This window comes from Diadema setosum, chromosome 9 (genome assembly GCF_964275005.1).
Source record: "Diadema setosum chromosome 9, eeDiaSeto1, whole genome shotgun sequence".
In the NCBI taxonomy this organism is placed as follows: domain Eukaryota; kingdom Metazoa; phylum Echinodermata; class Echinoidea; order Diadematoida; family Diadematidae; genus Diadema; species Diadema setosum.
The window spans coordinates 34,180,117-34,198,173 of record NC_092693.1 but is presented as its reverse complement, the minus strand read 5'-3'; the positions used below and the strand labels follow the sequence as shown (position 1 = coordinate 34,198,173).

The 18,057-nt window shown below is 41.5% G+C and overlaps 1 protein-coding gene across 1 annotated transcript; it reads right to left on the bottom strand.

The window, feature by feature from the left end:
• Positions 1 to 4,558: 4,558 nt before the first annotated feature.
• On the bottom strand, positions 4,559 to 5,741 carry LOC140233332 (uncharacterized). The gene is made up of 3 exons (XM_072313441.1): positions 5,634 to 5,741; positions 5,176 to 5,586; positions 4,559 to 4,702 (listed from the first exon to the last, which is right to left on the bottom strand). Exons 1-3 carry the CDS (start codon positions 5,739 to 5,741, stop codon positions 4,559 to 4,561), a joined length of 663 nt encoding a protein of 220 aa, XP_072169542.1.
• Between the last annotated feature and the right edge of the window lie 12,316 nt (positions 5,742 to 18,057).

Below are 18,057 nucleotides of genomic sequence, written 5' to 3'. Positions count from 1 at the left end.
CTCATACTGAGTACATTTGCATTGATGGTATAACTGGAACAGACAGTGCATGTGAATAGACTAGAATGATATTCGCAGGAGGTCAAACTGACAGCACTTAACTGCAATGAATGGAGTAGATTCGCCTACAGCCAGTCAATGTGGTGCCAGAACCACGCTCCTTGCCGCGTTAAAAGGGTTGGTGTAAAAAGAGCATGCCCTTGGTTCAGGTTTACAACTCATCATATTGGCCGTCTATTGGTGATAACAGTGACGTTCCACTCCGTTCACAAGCCGGACACAGTCAGCATTCTACATTGATTCCCTCACTGTGTCTCACTCTCGTTCATTGTGTCATGTGTGTAGCCCATGGGGCTTTTCGTAATTTTGTTTTTCTTCAAATTATGTAGTCATCAGGTGCAACAGTCTCACAGTTGTAGACCATTTTTCCCCATCACTGCCATTTGCTCCACCCTATTCAATGCTTGAATTTATACTACAAGTGAAAGTACACTGGAGTTGACTGGGGCATGCTCTACTGTAAAAGTGGAAATTTTCGCGCATTTTGCGCAACCAGAAGCTAGCACGAAAATAAAAGCATGTGAATATTTTTGCAAGCCATATGTTAACATCCTGATTCCACGGAATTGTAAACACGCGAAATTCACCTTACCCGGCCAAGTGCAAAAAATTACTCGTGCGAAACTATCCACTTTCACATTATCTCTGTGGGAAATTATCATATCAGATTCAGTGGGTTAATTACATATGTACATTTTACAAGTCAAGATTCATGTGTGACGGACCAAATGTGTCCACTCAGCTTACCAGCATTGTACCAAACAAACACAAAGTTTGCCCTATGTCTGGTTTAAACACTTGAAGAGAAGGTGTAAAGGAAGACACAGAGCAATGACTTTCACATGCCTACAGACTTTTGAGGACAAAAAAAAATCAGTATCTTAAATATAATGGCGCTTAACAGGGGGAGGGTGTAGAAGGGGGTGTCTCCCCTCCCACTACAGGGACTTGTTGCATTTTTAACAATTAAAAGTAGTACTTTCCTGCTTTGCTTAAAGCGAATTTACCTTCACTGTTATGTCAAGGGTTGACCTAATTACAGCTGTATATCATAATTGAATATCATTTATCAATTACTTTTATCTGTTATTGCATATCATTAGCATCATTTTGCTATTGTGCATTCATTTGTATGTACTACATTAATGATGTAAGAACAATCTTACCAAGAATAAGGGTTACCTAAGTTGATAGTCTATGATTTTAGGCCAGTTGAAGTAGCTTGCTTGGCCTGCTTCAGAAGAGCTGCCGAATGGATCATTGCATTGCAGGGTGTTGCAGTAGCCACCACACTCTTTGTGTCATCAAGTTCCCTAGGACTTTTGTAGATAACGTTGAACGTAACTAAGTTTTGGTCATGTTTTCCAAACTAAAAATCCTCTCGCAGTCAGCATTGCTATGATACATGACCAACACAACCTTTGCTAGCTTGACTAGAGCAGAATACCTTGCACCACCACTTGCAGATAACTTCAGTAGGGAAATTTCATTCCATACTTGATCTACTCTCATCTCTTGCTTCAAAATGTCCTCAAAAGAATCAACCTGAAACCTGCAGAATTTTTCTTCTATGGTCTTTCTTTCCTCATCTCCAAGTAACTGTAGATATCTCTCAGCAAATTAGAATCACTGCTTCAGTTTTGCTTGGTTTCTCGTGGACACATCTAAAACTTCATTTACAAGGACTTTCTCTTTTAAGGAAGGATATGACATGACCATAAAGCTACAGACGGCGGTATACAAGTAATAGCTTCATACACGTTTGTAGAAGTTCTTCAGATCACATTCTTGTCCGTTTGATTGGATAAATTTTCTGACTGCTTGACCAACATACAATCCATCATCACTCTTCTGGTTATCTTCATTAGTGAAGTCTACAAAGTGTACTTCATACACTTCAGTTTGTGATGTTATCACGTGGGGTTTGACATGCCTGACCAAAAGATCATGGAGCTGAGAGCACATTGTACTGTGTAAGCAATGGATACAACGCTCGTCCTTCTGAAGAATCACATTGCTCTCCTCAAACAATGGCATTTCACCTTCCCAGAAGCTTCCGCACGCGATTGGCTTTCTTACTAGTGTAATCTCTTTAGTGTAAAGATTGCAGTGGTTACGAAAAGGGTGTGCTGTGAATGGATGGAGTCTGTAACAGAAGAGGCAAAAGCAGAAGATATTTACTTGTTGAACTTGTTGGACGGACTGCGGAAGTTGCCGAATGGGATTTCTTCGGGTCAACAATGATTTGCATAAAACGAAAACTAAAATCAAGATCTCATCTACATAATTCCAAGGGAGTCCAAAACTCCCACATTAACAGATTTCACATCACGTGATACGAGGTTGCCCTATTAGCGGGTAGCAGGATGGGTTTAACTTATAAGCCATTTCGATTGTTCTAGAACCATGCGACTAGCCTCAGCTAAAGTGGCCTGGTTACATCCTCCCCTTCTTCGTACCCATGCCGTCCTGGCATATCTCCAGGACAAATTAAGTTTTCAGATCCTGAAGACACGCTGCCATACATTGTCTAGAGTCCGTTCAACCCCAGGATGGCTGATGTCATCATGGAGCTGGCCAAGCACCGTTTTCCTATAGCACCGATGGAGGACCAGCTGCAACCTCCAAGCACCAGTGGGATCTTGGAAGTGCCAGTGGAGCACTGTCTGAGTAGAAGGCGGGCATTTGGGTGGCAGTTCTGCCACTCTTTCTTGGTAGGTCTAGAACCCTGTTCCACAAAGGGCAATGCTGGACTTATGTCTGGGTCAGCTTTCTGTCGGTGGGAGAGGCTCTCTGGGGTGATGCTGTTGATGGAGGACACTCCAGGCACACCAGTGCTGAGGCTGGCTATGAGTTGTTGGCCGATGGGGGTTGGTATCTCAGGGCCCTTGGTATAAGGCACCTACAACTACCTGTGGGTCTAGGTGGTGGCCATCCTTCTTGTGCCCCTCTTCCAGGGTGGGTGCCTGCGACAGGGTGTCAGCGGCAGCATTTGTGCGACCACTCCTGTACTCCACACTGTACTCGAAATCTGCCAATGCAGAAGCCCATCTCTGGCCAGTGGCATCTAGCTTTGCTAGTGTGGTGACATAGAGCAGGGGATTGTTGTCTGTCAAAACATGAAACTGCTGGCCCAACAGGTACATTGTACTCCTTGAATTTGTCTACCACCGCCCACTTGAGGCCCAAGAATTCAAGTTTGTGTGCAGGGTACTTCCTCTCCGATATGGTCAGCCCCTTGCTTGCATATGCAATGACCTGTTTGGTTCCATCTTGCTTCTGGCTCAAAACTGCCCCCAGACCTCTCCAGATGCATCCACCTCCATTAATTGTTCGAAGCCAGAGAAACCAAGGACGGGAGGCTGGACTAATCTAGCCTTCAGGGAGTTGAAAGCATGCTCACCCTTATTAGTCCAGATGAAGGGCAGGGGCTGGTTTCTTCACCTTCTGTTGGTCGCCACCCCTTTCCATGAGATGGAAGAGTGGGCGGGCAATCTTGGCATAGTCCTCGACAAATCGCTGGTAGTATCCCGTAAAGCCCAAGAATCACCTGACCTCCTGTGCATTCTTAGGTTGTGGCCGTCCCTCCACTGTACTGGCCTCCTCTGGGTCAGTCTCAATCCCATCCTTTGCTGGTCACATGCCCCAAGTACTTAAATGAAGTTTGGAGAAGATGACATTTCTTTGGCTTAAGTTTGAGGTCGTGCTGGCGAAGGCAGATGAAGACCAGATAAAGACGTTCCAAATGCTGAGGGAAATCAGAGGAAATGACTACTACATCATCTACGTAGATGAGGAGGGACTCAAAATTGTAGTCTCCAAGGAAGGCCATCATCAATCTCTGGAAGGTGGCAGGGGCATTCTACAGACCAAACAGCATACGGACACACTCATGGAGTCCCATCAGGGTCGTGAATGCTGTCTTCTGACGATCCTTCTCCGCAACCTCCACCTGCCAATACTCACCTGTCAAGTCCAAGGCGTCTAGCTATTAGTCATTCCGGGGCAGCAGAAAGGCATCTTGATGGGTCTTATTGTTGAGGTGTTGTTAGTCCACGCAAAGATGGATAGATCCATCCTTCTTGTGGACTACAACAATCGGTGAAGCGTATGGGCTGCTGCTTTTCTGAATTATGCTAGCACTCTCCATTTCTGTAATGTGCCGCTGTACATCCTGGAATTGGGCAGGGGGGATTCCCCTGCATGGGAGTCTAAATGGATCATCATTGATCAGCGGGATTTCATTCTCGATGCCTTTTGCACACTCATAATCAAAGTCATGCTGGGAAAATATGTCGGTGTACTCCTGTAGAAGATTAACCAGCCGTGTCTCCTCTTCTTGGTTGGCAAAGGATGAGTGGGTGAAGCCAACATCAGGGACGGGGATTGCTTGGGTGGGATGAGAAGTGGATATTGGGGCCATCCTCACAGGTGGGATATGCCTTAGACTTTGGGGGTCATCGTAGGAGCAGGCTACGCACAATTGTGCCATTTTGGATCATTTTGACTGTTCTGACGTATCGCGGATGGGGACAGGGATAAGATTATCCGGAGTGGCATTGATGAGGGCTCTCCTTACCAGCATCCTGGTTCCTTTGGTCATTCTAGGGGGCTCAATAATGCTGTGCAACTTGGTACCCTCCTTGTGCCACAGAAAGCATATGCTTCCTCTCGGGGCTTGATTATTCTTGCAGTCTGTCCTTGGTAGGTGAACTCTCCCATCCTTCCAAGGTGGTATCTGGCAAAGCAGTGTCTACTGCAGCACATGCCATATGCCATCCGGGGCTTACCTCCTTTAGGTGCGCTAGATACGCTGCTCCTTGGACACGTCAAGGTGATAACCTTGTATTACCCATCACGAAGGCGCAGTGAGTGTTCCCTCCAATTTCCTCCATTTGGAGATAGGCCACTGCTGCATATCCTCTTTGAGAAGCATCGCAGAAGATATGTAGGTCATGCCTGGTGATCTCTTCACTTGCATTTGGCTTCAGACACCTGTCAATTTGTATCTTCTCCAGTTATTCTGCTTCTCCAACCACTTGGTCCCATCCTAGACCTTGGATGCAGACATCCTGAAACAGGATTTTGGCCACGAGCACGACAGGGGCAACAAACCCTAAGTGGGTCATAGAGAGAACTGGTGACTGAGAGGATACCCCTTCTAGTTGGAGGCTTCTCCTTTGGGGTGACCTTGAAGGTGAAAGCATCTGCTTCGACATCCCATGAAACACCAAGAGTCCGTTCTATGGGAGAATTGTCCAAGTCGAGATCAACCACTGATGCTGCTCGCTCAGAGGGAGGGATGCTGGCTATGACATCATAGTAGTTGCTGACCCACTTTGTCAGCCGGAAACCACCAGTCACCAGCAATTCGCGTAGATTACTTGCCAGATCGATGGCTTCCTGTTGGGTGCCCATAGAAACAAGGCAATCGTCTACATAGAAGTTGTCCTTCACAGCTCTCGCTGCCTCCTCGAAACTATTGCTGACATTGTCGTCGGCTGTCTTAATGCATACGCTGCGCAACTAGGGGAAGATGTTGCGCCAAATAAGTGCACCATCATTTTGTACACCTGAGGTTGTTTATCCAAGTCACCTTGAGACCACCACAGGAACTGAAGAGCATCGCTGTCTCCAGGTGTGATCTTCACCTGGTGGAACATTGCTTCAATGTCTGCCATCTGAGCGACTCTTTCAGCTCTGAATCATGTCAAGACACCAACGAGGTTGTTGTTGTAATCCGGTCCCTGGAGGAGCTGGTCATTTAGCGAAGTTCCATGGCTTCTGGCTGCGCAGTTGAAGACTACCCTCACCTTGTCCCTTTTTTGTGGGTGTATCACTGGGTGATGGGGCAAGTACCAAGTCTTCCCTGAAGTGTGTTCATCAGGCTGTGCTACCTCTTGGGCATAGCCCTTCTCGATGTAGCCCTCAACAGTTTCAGTGTACTTTTCATGCATCACTGCATCTTTGGTCAAGCATCTCTCGAGTGATTGTAGCCTTGACTCCGCCATCTTCTTGCTGTCTGGCAGATGTGTATCAGGGTGGCGCCATGGAAGGCCAAGTTCATAATGTCCATCGACTTTCTTGATGGTGTCTCTGAAAATGGATAGTGCTCGCTGATCTTCTACTGATAATCCTTTCTTCACTTCATTTTCCCCAGAGTCGATCCTCCAGAATCTCTCGACCTGCTCATGGAGAAGTTCGTCACTAATCTTGGGTGAAGTTGGACGTGAAGTTTGACTGCCTGCGATCGCTTCGAGAAATTGGGCCAATGAGAGTCCACCCTTGGACTGAATGCATGGCATAGGGACCCCCTTTTTTTACCGTGCCTATCTTCCTTCACCCAGAAGGCCTCCGGAGCATCGCTGCCAATGAGTAACATCACTTCCTTTTTGTCGATTTGGGGGATTGTGACACCTCAAAGATGAGACCATTGGCTGGTATCGCTTGGTCGTGGTATGCTGTCCGCAGAGATTGGTACATGTAGCTTATCGACGGTCCATACAGCATCTAAGTCGATGGTTTCCGTCTCATTGACGCCAGTGACAGATAAGCGAATGTCTGTCCCGCTCATTTCCTTATTCTGTTGACTGATAGTGGACAGGTGGAACTGTTTCCTGGTTCCCTTTAATCCAATTCTCTCTGTGAGCCTCTTGTCGCAGAGTGAAATGTCAAAAACGTGCACTTCTGCTCCTGCCCAGTGCAGGGGTCGGAAAGGTTAATCCCTGGCCAAAACATTTTTCGCCTGGCTGGTCAGTGTTCATGTAACCCTGAGCACATTGCTGTGTACTGTGTTGTGCGGTTGCACTCTGTGTGCAAACCAGATACAAACATACTGTTCTGCCACTACATTTTCCTTCCTCTGTATCAGCTGGAAATCACCTGATGGTGTATTGATCGCATGCAGTAATGATCTCAGATTGACGTTTTTGCATCGAAAAATCGAGGGACATGAACTTCTGCCGAGCATGTGCTTCTCCAGAATGTGATTATGCGGTTACGTTTGATATACTGTATAACATGGACAGCTGGTTCGTCGGCGTGTTTTGTGATATGACAGTCACTCGAAGCGTCGGACAACCGGCACGCGCTTCTGTGGAATGTGACTGTGCGGTTATCCTTTGATGTTACATGGGCGGCTGGTTGCTCGGCGTGTGTTTTTTTTTTTTTTTCTCTCCAGTTACTTGAAGCGTCGGAAATCCATAATCATATACACGGATTAAAACGACTGAACAACAATGACCACAGCACTTAAAAGGGGGAAAATTAGGAAGGGGGGGGGGGGTTGAGCCAATCCCAGCAATTTTGCCACTTCATAATTTCCATTATTCATCACTACAACACTGCATAAAAGAGCAAATGTCCATTGCGACTCATCGTTTTACATTTGAGTCATGAATGATTATGCATAAGCGAGTTACCTCTGACATTTTTACCTCTGACATTTCTACCTGGCACCGAATTTTCTCTAAATCGAAGCTATTTCTTCAGTCCAAATAAGATACGATTCAGGCAAGGTTGACTGTAGCAATTATTGCTTCCTGTTTGTGCCCCAGTACATTACAGTGTGGATTAATATGTTGCAGTATGGTACAGTATTCAACTCTGCAAAAAACATGTTAGAGTAATTTGGGCAATGTGTAAATCCAATATAGAGATGATAAATGCTGAATAATTATCAAGATTACCCAATAAAATAAAATGATTGGGTGAAGGAGGAGAAGTTGTTAACAATACAATAACAAAACAACACCTTATTTTCTGTTACCCAAAAAAGTGATGTCTATATGTTCTTGTCAAAAAATGAAATAAAACATTGAATTGAATTGAATATTGTCCTCTCACACATTCTGCCCAAGTCATATTTTGTTTTCTTGTCCAGATAGATTCTGCTTATGCAGACTTGACAGTAGTGTCTCCCAGGTTCCCAGAGTAAGTTCATTTCTTGTGGCAATCTTTTCCTTCAGTTCCAATTCTTACTTTTCCTCAATTTGAGCATCATTCCACCAGAAGATGTATGTGCAATGTTCCTTTTACATGTATGTGTTTTGTATTGATGAACTGTACTTTTGTATGTTAAAGGCATAATTTACCATTTGCAGAAGAAACAAAAAACAGCATTAGTGCTTTAAAATAGTTCTGCATTGTGAGTTAGGGATAGAAACTACCACTGTACAAATTTGAATCTGTATAATCGATGTTAAGTATTGTTAAATACACAAAACATGAACAATAGTTATTATAGAAATGTTGCCAGACTAAACCGTCTACAGTTATGGTTTATTGAGGAAAATACTGATATCTCCTTAATATTCTAGGCTGCATTGCGAAAATTTTATATGGTACGATGTTATGTGATACAACAACCCTTAATATATATATGCATCAAATGTGATATCTTGAACATTTTTAAATCACTGTTCCCAAAGGTAAACTGGACTTTTAAATGGTGTCATTCGAATCATGTGACTGTGCCTTCAGTATCCACCCCTGGTAATTATGATACATTCGTAAGAGCTACATACATATCCATGGCAATGTGGGGTATGCCAGCACTGAAACACTGTGCAGTTGACCCTCACTATAACAAGGTTGGATATAGCCAGATACTCGATGTAACAAGGTTATCTTGCAGGTCTGATTCCTTTGGTATTGCTTTGTTTTTTATACCTGATATAATGAGATACCTGATATAACAAGAAAATTTCAGTAGCCCGAAGCAGCCTGTTATACGGTTCCACTTGTAGTGCAATGTCAGGCAAGACAGCACTTGCGCAAGAATCCCCCCCCCAAAAAAAAACAAAAAACAAACAAACAAACCACAAAACAAAACAAAAAACTAAGGATATTTCTTTGCTAAATGAGGGCAAGTAGTTTTTGCCTCCAGACAACCAAGTGACTGATCTCTTGCCCTTTAAAAGTTGTTTTTTCCCCAATCAAGCATTAATTTGGGAGGATGAGGGAATAATATAATCCTGAAGGTTGATAACACACCGGTAAATGGGCATCAATCATTACTTTCACTAATACACCAACAGCTAAACAAGGAGTTCATGATCAAATGGCATTTACAGCCTCATTGACATACAGTACATACATACACGCGCGCGCGCGCACACACACACACACACACGCACACACTCGTGGGATACTTCCAGAGGTTTCACACTTTATGGCAGAATTGTCAAATTTGAAAAACGAAATGCATGTCGAGTATAGTTTTGCTCAACAAGTCAACATGCCCTTTCGTTCATACGAGACCGTACTACATTTTATACCTTCAACTTGTGATTGATGATGAACATGGTGCATGAAAAAGATGCTGTGTGCCAGACGCAGAGACAGGCCTATCGACAGTCACATGACCTAGTCAGGGATTTAAAAAAAAAAAGAAAAAAAAAACTTTTCGTTTGTTTGTTGTTGTTTTTGTGTGTGTGGTGTTTAGAGAGCCTCCCACAGAGTCGGGACTGAGATGTACCTTGGGAAAGGTTCGGGATGTAGGACCTACAGAAGTCTACTCCGAACAATATACTAAAATCTGGAATATGACGCTGTCTAATTTATCTTGTCACGTGAACAAGTTCCCGTATGAATGTCTATTTGATCAGAATGTTAACTATCAGTAAGTAATCAGTAAGCAATATCAATATTCAGTCACCAATCATCTGAAGTACGGCATTTGTTCTGCCCCTTCAAACCTTCTCCTGTTCCTTCAAACCTTCTTCTGGCGACTCCCAAAAGGTGACGTTATGATCCAGGAAATCCCTGGTTAAATGAACATTTCAGGCAGAAATCAGACAACGGAGTACAATTCCGACAGTTTTAATAGTTTAATAGACCTCTCTCGACCCTGTTTTTTCCGAATGCCTCCAAGAGGCAATATACAGTACATAATTATCACAGAGCATAATAAGGATTATACACGCACAAAGATTATACGTACAACGATAGTTTCCACAGGACATATTGACAGAATTGCATACGAAACTAAGTCATTGCATAATACAATGTATATACAAGAACATAGTTGCAACTGATTGATATATTGCCCTACATCGACGTAAATGAGTCGATGTAGAGTAATTTTTCAAGCAGCTGCAATAAAAACAATTCGACGCAGGAAATTCACTAAGTTGAATAAAAACATACATGTAACATTATAGGAAATGAATACAGGGATTATACATGCAAAAGTTGTACAGACTGCAGACAAAATTCATGGCATTTCCCCCAGCTAGCTGTAAAGGGGGGGGGGGGGGATCCATTCTTTTTTGCTCTGTCTGTCTTTTTCTTTCCGTATTCCGCTTCAAGAAACATGTATAGTGGTTACATCTCACAAACCTCCCGAGGCACTTTGGTTGCATAGCTCATTAAAATTCTAAATAAAGAAGCTTCTACGGCCATTTTAACGTGGCTTCATATCCTATCAGTGACTGACGCCAGAGTTCAAACCTGGGCACAATCACGAGTTGATCGTGAAAGGGGCGACGTACATGAACACCAGGTACTGAATGAACATCAACTGAGAACTTATGTCTCTCCCTACATACCTAGTACAGGAGATAGGCATATCGCGATGAGTCTCCATTCGACACATTTTCTGGGAATAATTCATAGGGCCTATAATTATATCATATAATTTTACAACACAATCGTGTCGTACACAAGGTGATCTATATGAATTCACACTCGAAAGGTCGCCACCACAGTGTACAAATAAACTGACACAATTCAAGTTGTCTTTTTGTTTTCCATAATATGGAATATTATGGACAGGCGAACAGCATATGGACCATTTCAAAATATTGATAGCTATCAACGTCAAATTCAGCATAGTTATGACATGAGCAACGATAGATGTTGTATTGTGCGGGTATGTATGTGTATTGTGTGTGTGTGTGGGGGGGGGGGGGGTACGTGTGATTTCATGCTTTCCGGGTGATATCTTTCAAGGCGTGTCATTAAAAGCATCACATAAACCCGAGCGAAAATCTTAGATTCAGTTTAACAGAAAGTGTGGCCAATATTGGTCATTGACTGCTACACAGGCAGACGGCAAATTTCTTAAAATGCACTGTAAATACAGTAGATTCGCCTAATTTTCACTGTCACTGAAAGCAGGGGCGGATCCAGGAATTCTGTTAAGGGGGGGGGGGGGGGCGCAACTAATATTTCTGGTGCCACTTCCGGGTTTCATTTTTTTCTTTTTATTTCTTTTGTTTTTAACGATAAATGGGGGGGGGTGCGCCCCTTGCGCCCCCTCTGGGGCCCATTGCATAAAAGTTACTATTATGGTAACTTTGCCATCCAATGGTAACTTCCATGGAATTCTTGCTTTTGATTGGCTGTTGAGTATTGTTGCCATGGTAGTTACCATTGGATGACAAAGTTACCATAATAGTAACTTTTATGCAACGGGCCCCTGGATCCGCCACTGGAAAGTGCACGCAAAATAGATTTATGTTTTATCTCGGAATGTACATAGGGATGTCTTCGGATTCACGACTTGTGATTTATGACAACACTATCAACGGTTGCTCAGTGTTCGATTTCGCTGTTTTTCATGGTTCACGTAATGAATTCGACCCTGGTTTGGAACAGTAACAATGCAGCACAGAGTAAAATCTTAGTCATTTATTAGTAGTATGGATTTACAAAAATATCTATACATTCATGATTGCATACATTTCAGAATACTGAGCCTCAATTATCTTTATTACACTGTACAAAGGCAATGTAAGTTACCGAATCTTTAAATCAAGCCTCCAAATAAATGAATAGAAATACGTATGAAACACGTGAAAATTCATTTAATTATTAAAGGGATGGTCCAGTATTGGTGGAGATGAGAATTGGGCTTTTAACTTTTTGCGAGATACCAAGAAAACACCTATATGATGTAGTACAGAACATAAAGTGTGGGTCCCACACTTTCTTAGAATCGCTCTTCTTTGGATATCTCAGCCATTTCAAAATCAATTTTCATCAAATAAACGTTGAATTCCTCACAGAATTACATGCTCTTTCATATTTCATAAGAGGTTTCTCATTATCTCACCAAAAAATGTTAGAAACCTGAAATTAGGTCTCAACCAGAACTATACGATCCCTTTAAACTATTATAAACAATATTCGAATTATATTCTTTTTAATACGAACAAGACATGCATGTCTGTGTGTAAAGAAACATACACCGAGAAAAAACATTTATTCTTGTATAGCGCATGGCTCATCCATGGCTGATATTACACGCAAACATAGTACAGATATTAGAATTCAGTTCATTCTTACGCGTCGAAACAATACACGACTTCGATAGTCATGCATGGTATACGAAATATACTTGATTTACTGGTACATGATTGTATAAAGCAAATCTTGAAGGATCTGCCTTCATAATAATTTCGCTTGTTCGCGTAGGCATAGTTGTACAGTTGTACTTCATTGCACTTAAAAGAAATGAACAAAAATCATTTCGAAATCCTCTTCTCTTCTTTTCATTTCTCCCCTTTGAAAACAAACTGTTCCCAGCCTGCACGAAGGTATACTTTTTACGAATAACAAAATGATGCACAGTGTAATAACGGCGTATAAATCTTTGACAAGATGAAATAAAAAAAAATATGTAAGCTGAATGACGCTTCAGATTACTGCCATATTCCTTCAGATTACTATAATGGCACAAATCATAATTGAATCGCATACAAAGTACAATGTATATAATGTAACCAAGCAAAGCTAGCAATACAAAGTCGATATAAAAGTATAAAAATCAAAATAATCCCCGATCAAAGTACTTATCCAAGCAAAATTGATGGATTCACGACTGCTTATTGTTCTCTGATGGTGTCCCCATTTCTGATCTAAACACAGCTCACAGGGTCATTCCAATTTCAGGTAGATTATCAAATTGATGGATGGTAATCTCTTTAACCTTGGGTAGAAAAAAAAATACCATGCATACATAATGAATCGGCCCTTGTGAGTTGTATTAACACTTCAAAATTTGGAATCCAAATTGTACTGTGTACAAATGTACGTTCATCATTCATCAACATGATCGTATACTGCTGCCACACGGCGACCTCGGGGTAAAGAGCGTCGTTGTTCGGAAAAGCAAAACCGAAAAGGGGGGGGGGGGGGGGCGTCGTGTTGGCAAATCACAATGGAGTCGAAAACTTCATCGCCTTTCTGGCTTTACTATACCCGGGGCTAATACCCGTTATTAATGCAAACGTTGGTTAATGCACAAAGATGGTTGTAAAAATGATCAACATTGACGAATCTAGATGAATAAAGTACAGTACTGTCGGTATTTAGATAATTAAAAAAAAAACGTAGCTTCCATGCGTGCACGAAAACATACAAACATTTCAGCACGGAAGAAAAAAAAAAACAACGGATGGTGTTTAAACAGATATAAATTGAAAAGAACGCGCACAGGTTTCTCTTCAGCCAAGAAAGACAATTGACAGCGTACAGGAAAACGCGTAAGAGAGCAAAATATATCATGAAAACGAAAAGATTTCATCCTCAAAGCGACCTACAGTAACGGAACCCCCCCCCCCCCCTCTGAAAAAAAGGGGATTGGGATACAGAAATGCCTTTGAAGGGATAGTTTAGAATGGGTGGAGATGAGAATTTGGCTTTTAACTTTTTCTCGATATACCAGGTAACCACTTATGAAATAGCACAGAGGATACCATTCTAGGAGGAATTCAAAGTTTATTTGATGGAAATCGGTTTTAGAATGGCTGAGGCACCCAAAAACAAAGTAAAACAAAGCGATCGTAATAAAAGGTGGATCCCACACTTTATTAGAATCGCTCTGTTTTGGATATCTCAGCCATTTCAAAACCAATTTTCATCAAATAAACGTTGAATTCCTCATGGAATTATACGTCATGTTCTTTCATATTTCATAAGAGGTTTCTCATTATCTCACCAAAAAAAATGTTAGAAACCTGAAATAAGGTCTCAACCAAAACTATACGATCCCTTTAAGCTACGATCCAACTTGTAGTTCTGGATTAACGAAACATTTTTTAGCACTTTTTCTGCGACTTAAGATCAGTATTTTCACCGATCACTGCCGCGAAAGAACTGACCATTTACATCAAAGCAATTTCAAAGATGAGAAATTCAATCAATTCAAATTATCGACATCACACATTATGAACAACACTTGGCCATACATAGCTTCATTCAATGAAGCATAAATCATTTCTGTGAATGAGTTAAAACTGTCTTCTTTGTGTTTTTTTAGGTTTAAAAATCAGATGAATGCTTTCAGCGATCAACTCGTGTGTAAACTCAAAGTTCCTTAAAATTGATTATTATGTACTCATGTTCGCGTTATGCATATTGCTTTGTATTACTTTATATGGAAATAAAATCATTGAATTGAACTGAATTGAAAGTCGGTCTTTTATAATTATGTGTAAACCAATGAAATTATGAAACAGTTGTGCAAAAGTGGGTAAACTGTATACCTCAAGGCCGCGGTGATGATCATAATCAATAGTTGGCAGCTATTTATAAAGCAGCAAATAATAAGCGGAGCATGGAGGGGGTGTGCAGTTTCGTGAACATGGCGAAGGAAGCAATTTATCAACATGACGACGGATCCAAGGACAGGTCGAGGTACACAGTGATTTATACAAAGCACTGAACACCGTACGCCCTTCATTAGCAAAATGAAAACATGATATGAGTCGTATGTCTCTTCCACCACCCTCGTGCAAGAGACACGAATATACAAAAGGTATATATATATATACCTCTTATATACGCATGAATTATTATATACGCATGATTATACAAAAGGTAGATATTCATGCGTGACGCGTCTGAGGAGTCACGGCTGAATCACTGGATCAGATTTTGAGTTCAAAACTCAGACTGATTTCTGGTAAGAATTAAAAATAATGCATCACTCTCGATCCGAACATAATACCAATGAAGGCCGTGATGTAGTGATAATAGCATGTATTAGAATCAGACTCGACATTCTGGAAGTAAGCTCAGTGGGAATAATGCTGGCTGAGTTCTTCCTCATCAGGGTCGGTAGGTGAGACAGGCAGACATAGACGAAGATCGGAGCCTTTACAAGGCAATTATGATTGGTATGCTGCTGCAGTACACATGGGAAATGATATATTCACTAAACACCAAACCGCATTCTACAGAACTTTTAATAGCGACGCAGTTATAATCATTTTCATCGAGGGCATGGAATCGAGGGCATCGTAACGTGCGATATCTGGGGCCCGTTTCATAAAACTTGTTATCAGTGACAAGTGCCACATTTCTATGACAAATTTTCCTCAGCCAATCAGATGCAAGGATTTCAGTAGCTTGTCACATCTATGACAACTTGTCACTTATGACAAGTTTTATGAAACGGGCCTCCAGGTCGCTTGTTACGTCTACTTTTATAGACTAAATACACGGAATCCATCTCTTGTAAATGCTGCATACGTGCATTATGATATGATAGAAAATATCACAAATCTGTGGAAAAGATTTAATTCCTCCACCCGGTTCTGTTTATTGTAATGGCGTCAGGATGGTAATCAGTGAAGAAATGATGAAGTCTCTTTCCCAAAAAGGTCAACTGATGACGGAAAACGGTTGAACTGACAGTATCCAGTCGCGGTATAGAATTGCAATTCGTTTACACTGATCTGCACACAATAATGTTCACTGATCTGGGGCAAATTATTTGTATAGGGCCCCGTTTTTCTCTCTCTCTCCTTTCGTTCTTTAAAACAACAACCTCTGTACACATGATGGCTTTGTGTTTAACGCGCCACTCACAAACAACAGCGTGCCTATTACGAAGCCCATGACGTTAAATCCCTTCCGAAAGTTTAGGCAATGGGGATAAGTGTCTTGCCTATGAGCACAGCCATTGCTGCTATAATGTGGAGTCGATCCGCGGATTTCACGGTTGAGGGACCGCCATTATGGTTTAGTGGATAAGGCGGCGCGCCGCCTTATCCACTAGGCCATAATGGCTAATAATGGAGAATGAAGACACAAAAATGGACAGCTTTGTAGCATAGCTGGTCTATAGATTGCACATACAACTGTAACCTTGGCCTGCAGCTGCAGGTATATGTCAACACACACAGACAATTAAACAAGAAAGCAAACGAAAAGCTACTACACATGTATAATGTAATCGATCCTCGAGAACCTCTATACATGCATGCATTGTTCTGGCATAAAACTCACCATCCGTGAGTCTTTGTGCTAATTTGAAAGAATGAATCCTTCATAAGCGTAGCGCACGCCAAAGGTATGCTATATTTAATGCTCTCTTGTCCATAAAAACGTTCATAAGAATATTTGCCGGGTAGGTGGTTACATAACAAAGCGCTTTTTTTCATTATGGAAGCCATCTAGGCAAGCATGCTAACAGTAGGTCTACTCGAAGTGCACTTGTCAGTCATTTATAAAGCCCAAGGCTTTCAGTGGATTAGAAAAAAAAAATCGCGTCATACAAGTTTGGTTGAAATTGACCTGACATTTAACCTTGACATGCACTGATGTATTTCAGTGCCCGGAATGTCAGTTTTATGATTGATAATTCATTGGCAAAGCCGGCGAACTGCACAGGGGGAGAAAGCGTGCAGGAACTGATCTCTAGAGAAAATAATACAACGTGCAATATATGAACTATCCATAATCATCGCGAGGACACATTCTTTCGTTTTGATCTGATACGATCTGATTAAGATGAAAAGGATATAGGTACACATTGTATATCACTGCGAGTCACCACCTCGAGAAATCGATCAACGTAAATCGAAGCGACCTATAGCACAAGAGAAATTGATATGATAGCCGGAAGGACAGGAGAAAATTACGTGACCTGCTTGGAGTCCGTGTTAAGCAGTGGCTTCTGTCTGCATACATTGGTAGGCCTTGACTGAAGCTTTTAAAGGGGAAATCCAGTCCACACATAAGTCAGTCTGATAAAACAAAGAGTAGATTCTTACGAGTTCAACGGTAAGAATTTGACTGAAATCGGATGAAAAATAAGGAAGTTATGAATTCTGAAGTTTTGCTAATTTCTGCAAAACACTGAGTTCTTCTACAGTGGATATTATGAATATGCAAATTAGTGACCTCACAATTTTTCATTGACCATGTACAAAAATGATGAAAATTCAATGTTTCTGTCATTGAAGTATGAAACATGATGTTATTCCTGGGCGAATAACTTCAGAATAGTGATCAGTTATACAGATATAGGATTTGAGCTTCAAGCACGATTGCGTTTGAATGAAAACTGGAAATTTCACAATTTTATGTACAAACTATAGGGCCTATGGCAAGATGTGAGGGAATGACATACTCCCTTTGCCATTTGCATATTCATATTGACCGTTAAAGAACTATATTTCCTGAAGAATTAGCCAAACTTTCAAATGTCATAACTTCCTTATTTTTCATCCGATTTCAATCAAAATTTTACCCGTAATATTTTATTCTTTCTTATCAGACTAACTTATACTTGGACTGGATTTCCCCTTTAAAAAACGTAAAAATATCCAACTCAAGTTGTTGCTTACGGAAATGTCGCGCGCTGTTATAACTACGATGAGGGTCACAATGTCTCGAAGGTTACGGGAGAAACATTCGGAATTGTGTCGGTGGCTGTTATTAAAATTGTCACAAAATTGAGACCTCAATATACTCATTTTAATTACATGATTTTCAAAAATGACAAACAACCTATTGGCATATCCATGATAAAGAGACGTTTGCGCGGAAAATAAGTTCAAGTCTGGTCAACAACCTCTCTAGATCATTATATAGCGCTCCCTTGAAGGTATGCATGCAAGCACCAGTCGAAGGAATGAAGATAGTACTGAAAAAAAAGGAAAATCAAACGCCAAATCCACGTTTGCGTATTTCAGAAAGATTTCAGAAAGACCTTCAATAAAGACAGCGATAGCGGAGATGCTCCCGCCCCCCCCAAAAAAG

What these genes read in the sequence shown, in the direction of transcription:
- LOC140233332 (XM_072313441.1), bottom strand. Translation starts at nt 5,741, where the DNA reads ATGGCAGACATTGAAGCAATGTTCCACCAGGTGAAGATCACACCTGGA. An exon ending in ACTTGGATAAACAACCTCAG is followed by an intron (nt 5,587 to 5,633) that starts GTGTACAAAATG and finishes ATCTTCCCCTAG; the next exon opens with TTGCGCAGCGTATGCATTAA. An exon ending in CTCTCTATGACCCACTTAGG is followed by an intron (nt 4,703 to 5,175) that starts GTTTGTTGCCCC and finishes CTGTGGCACAAG; the next exon opens with GAGGGTACCAAGTTGCACAG.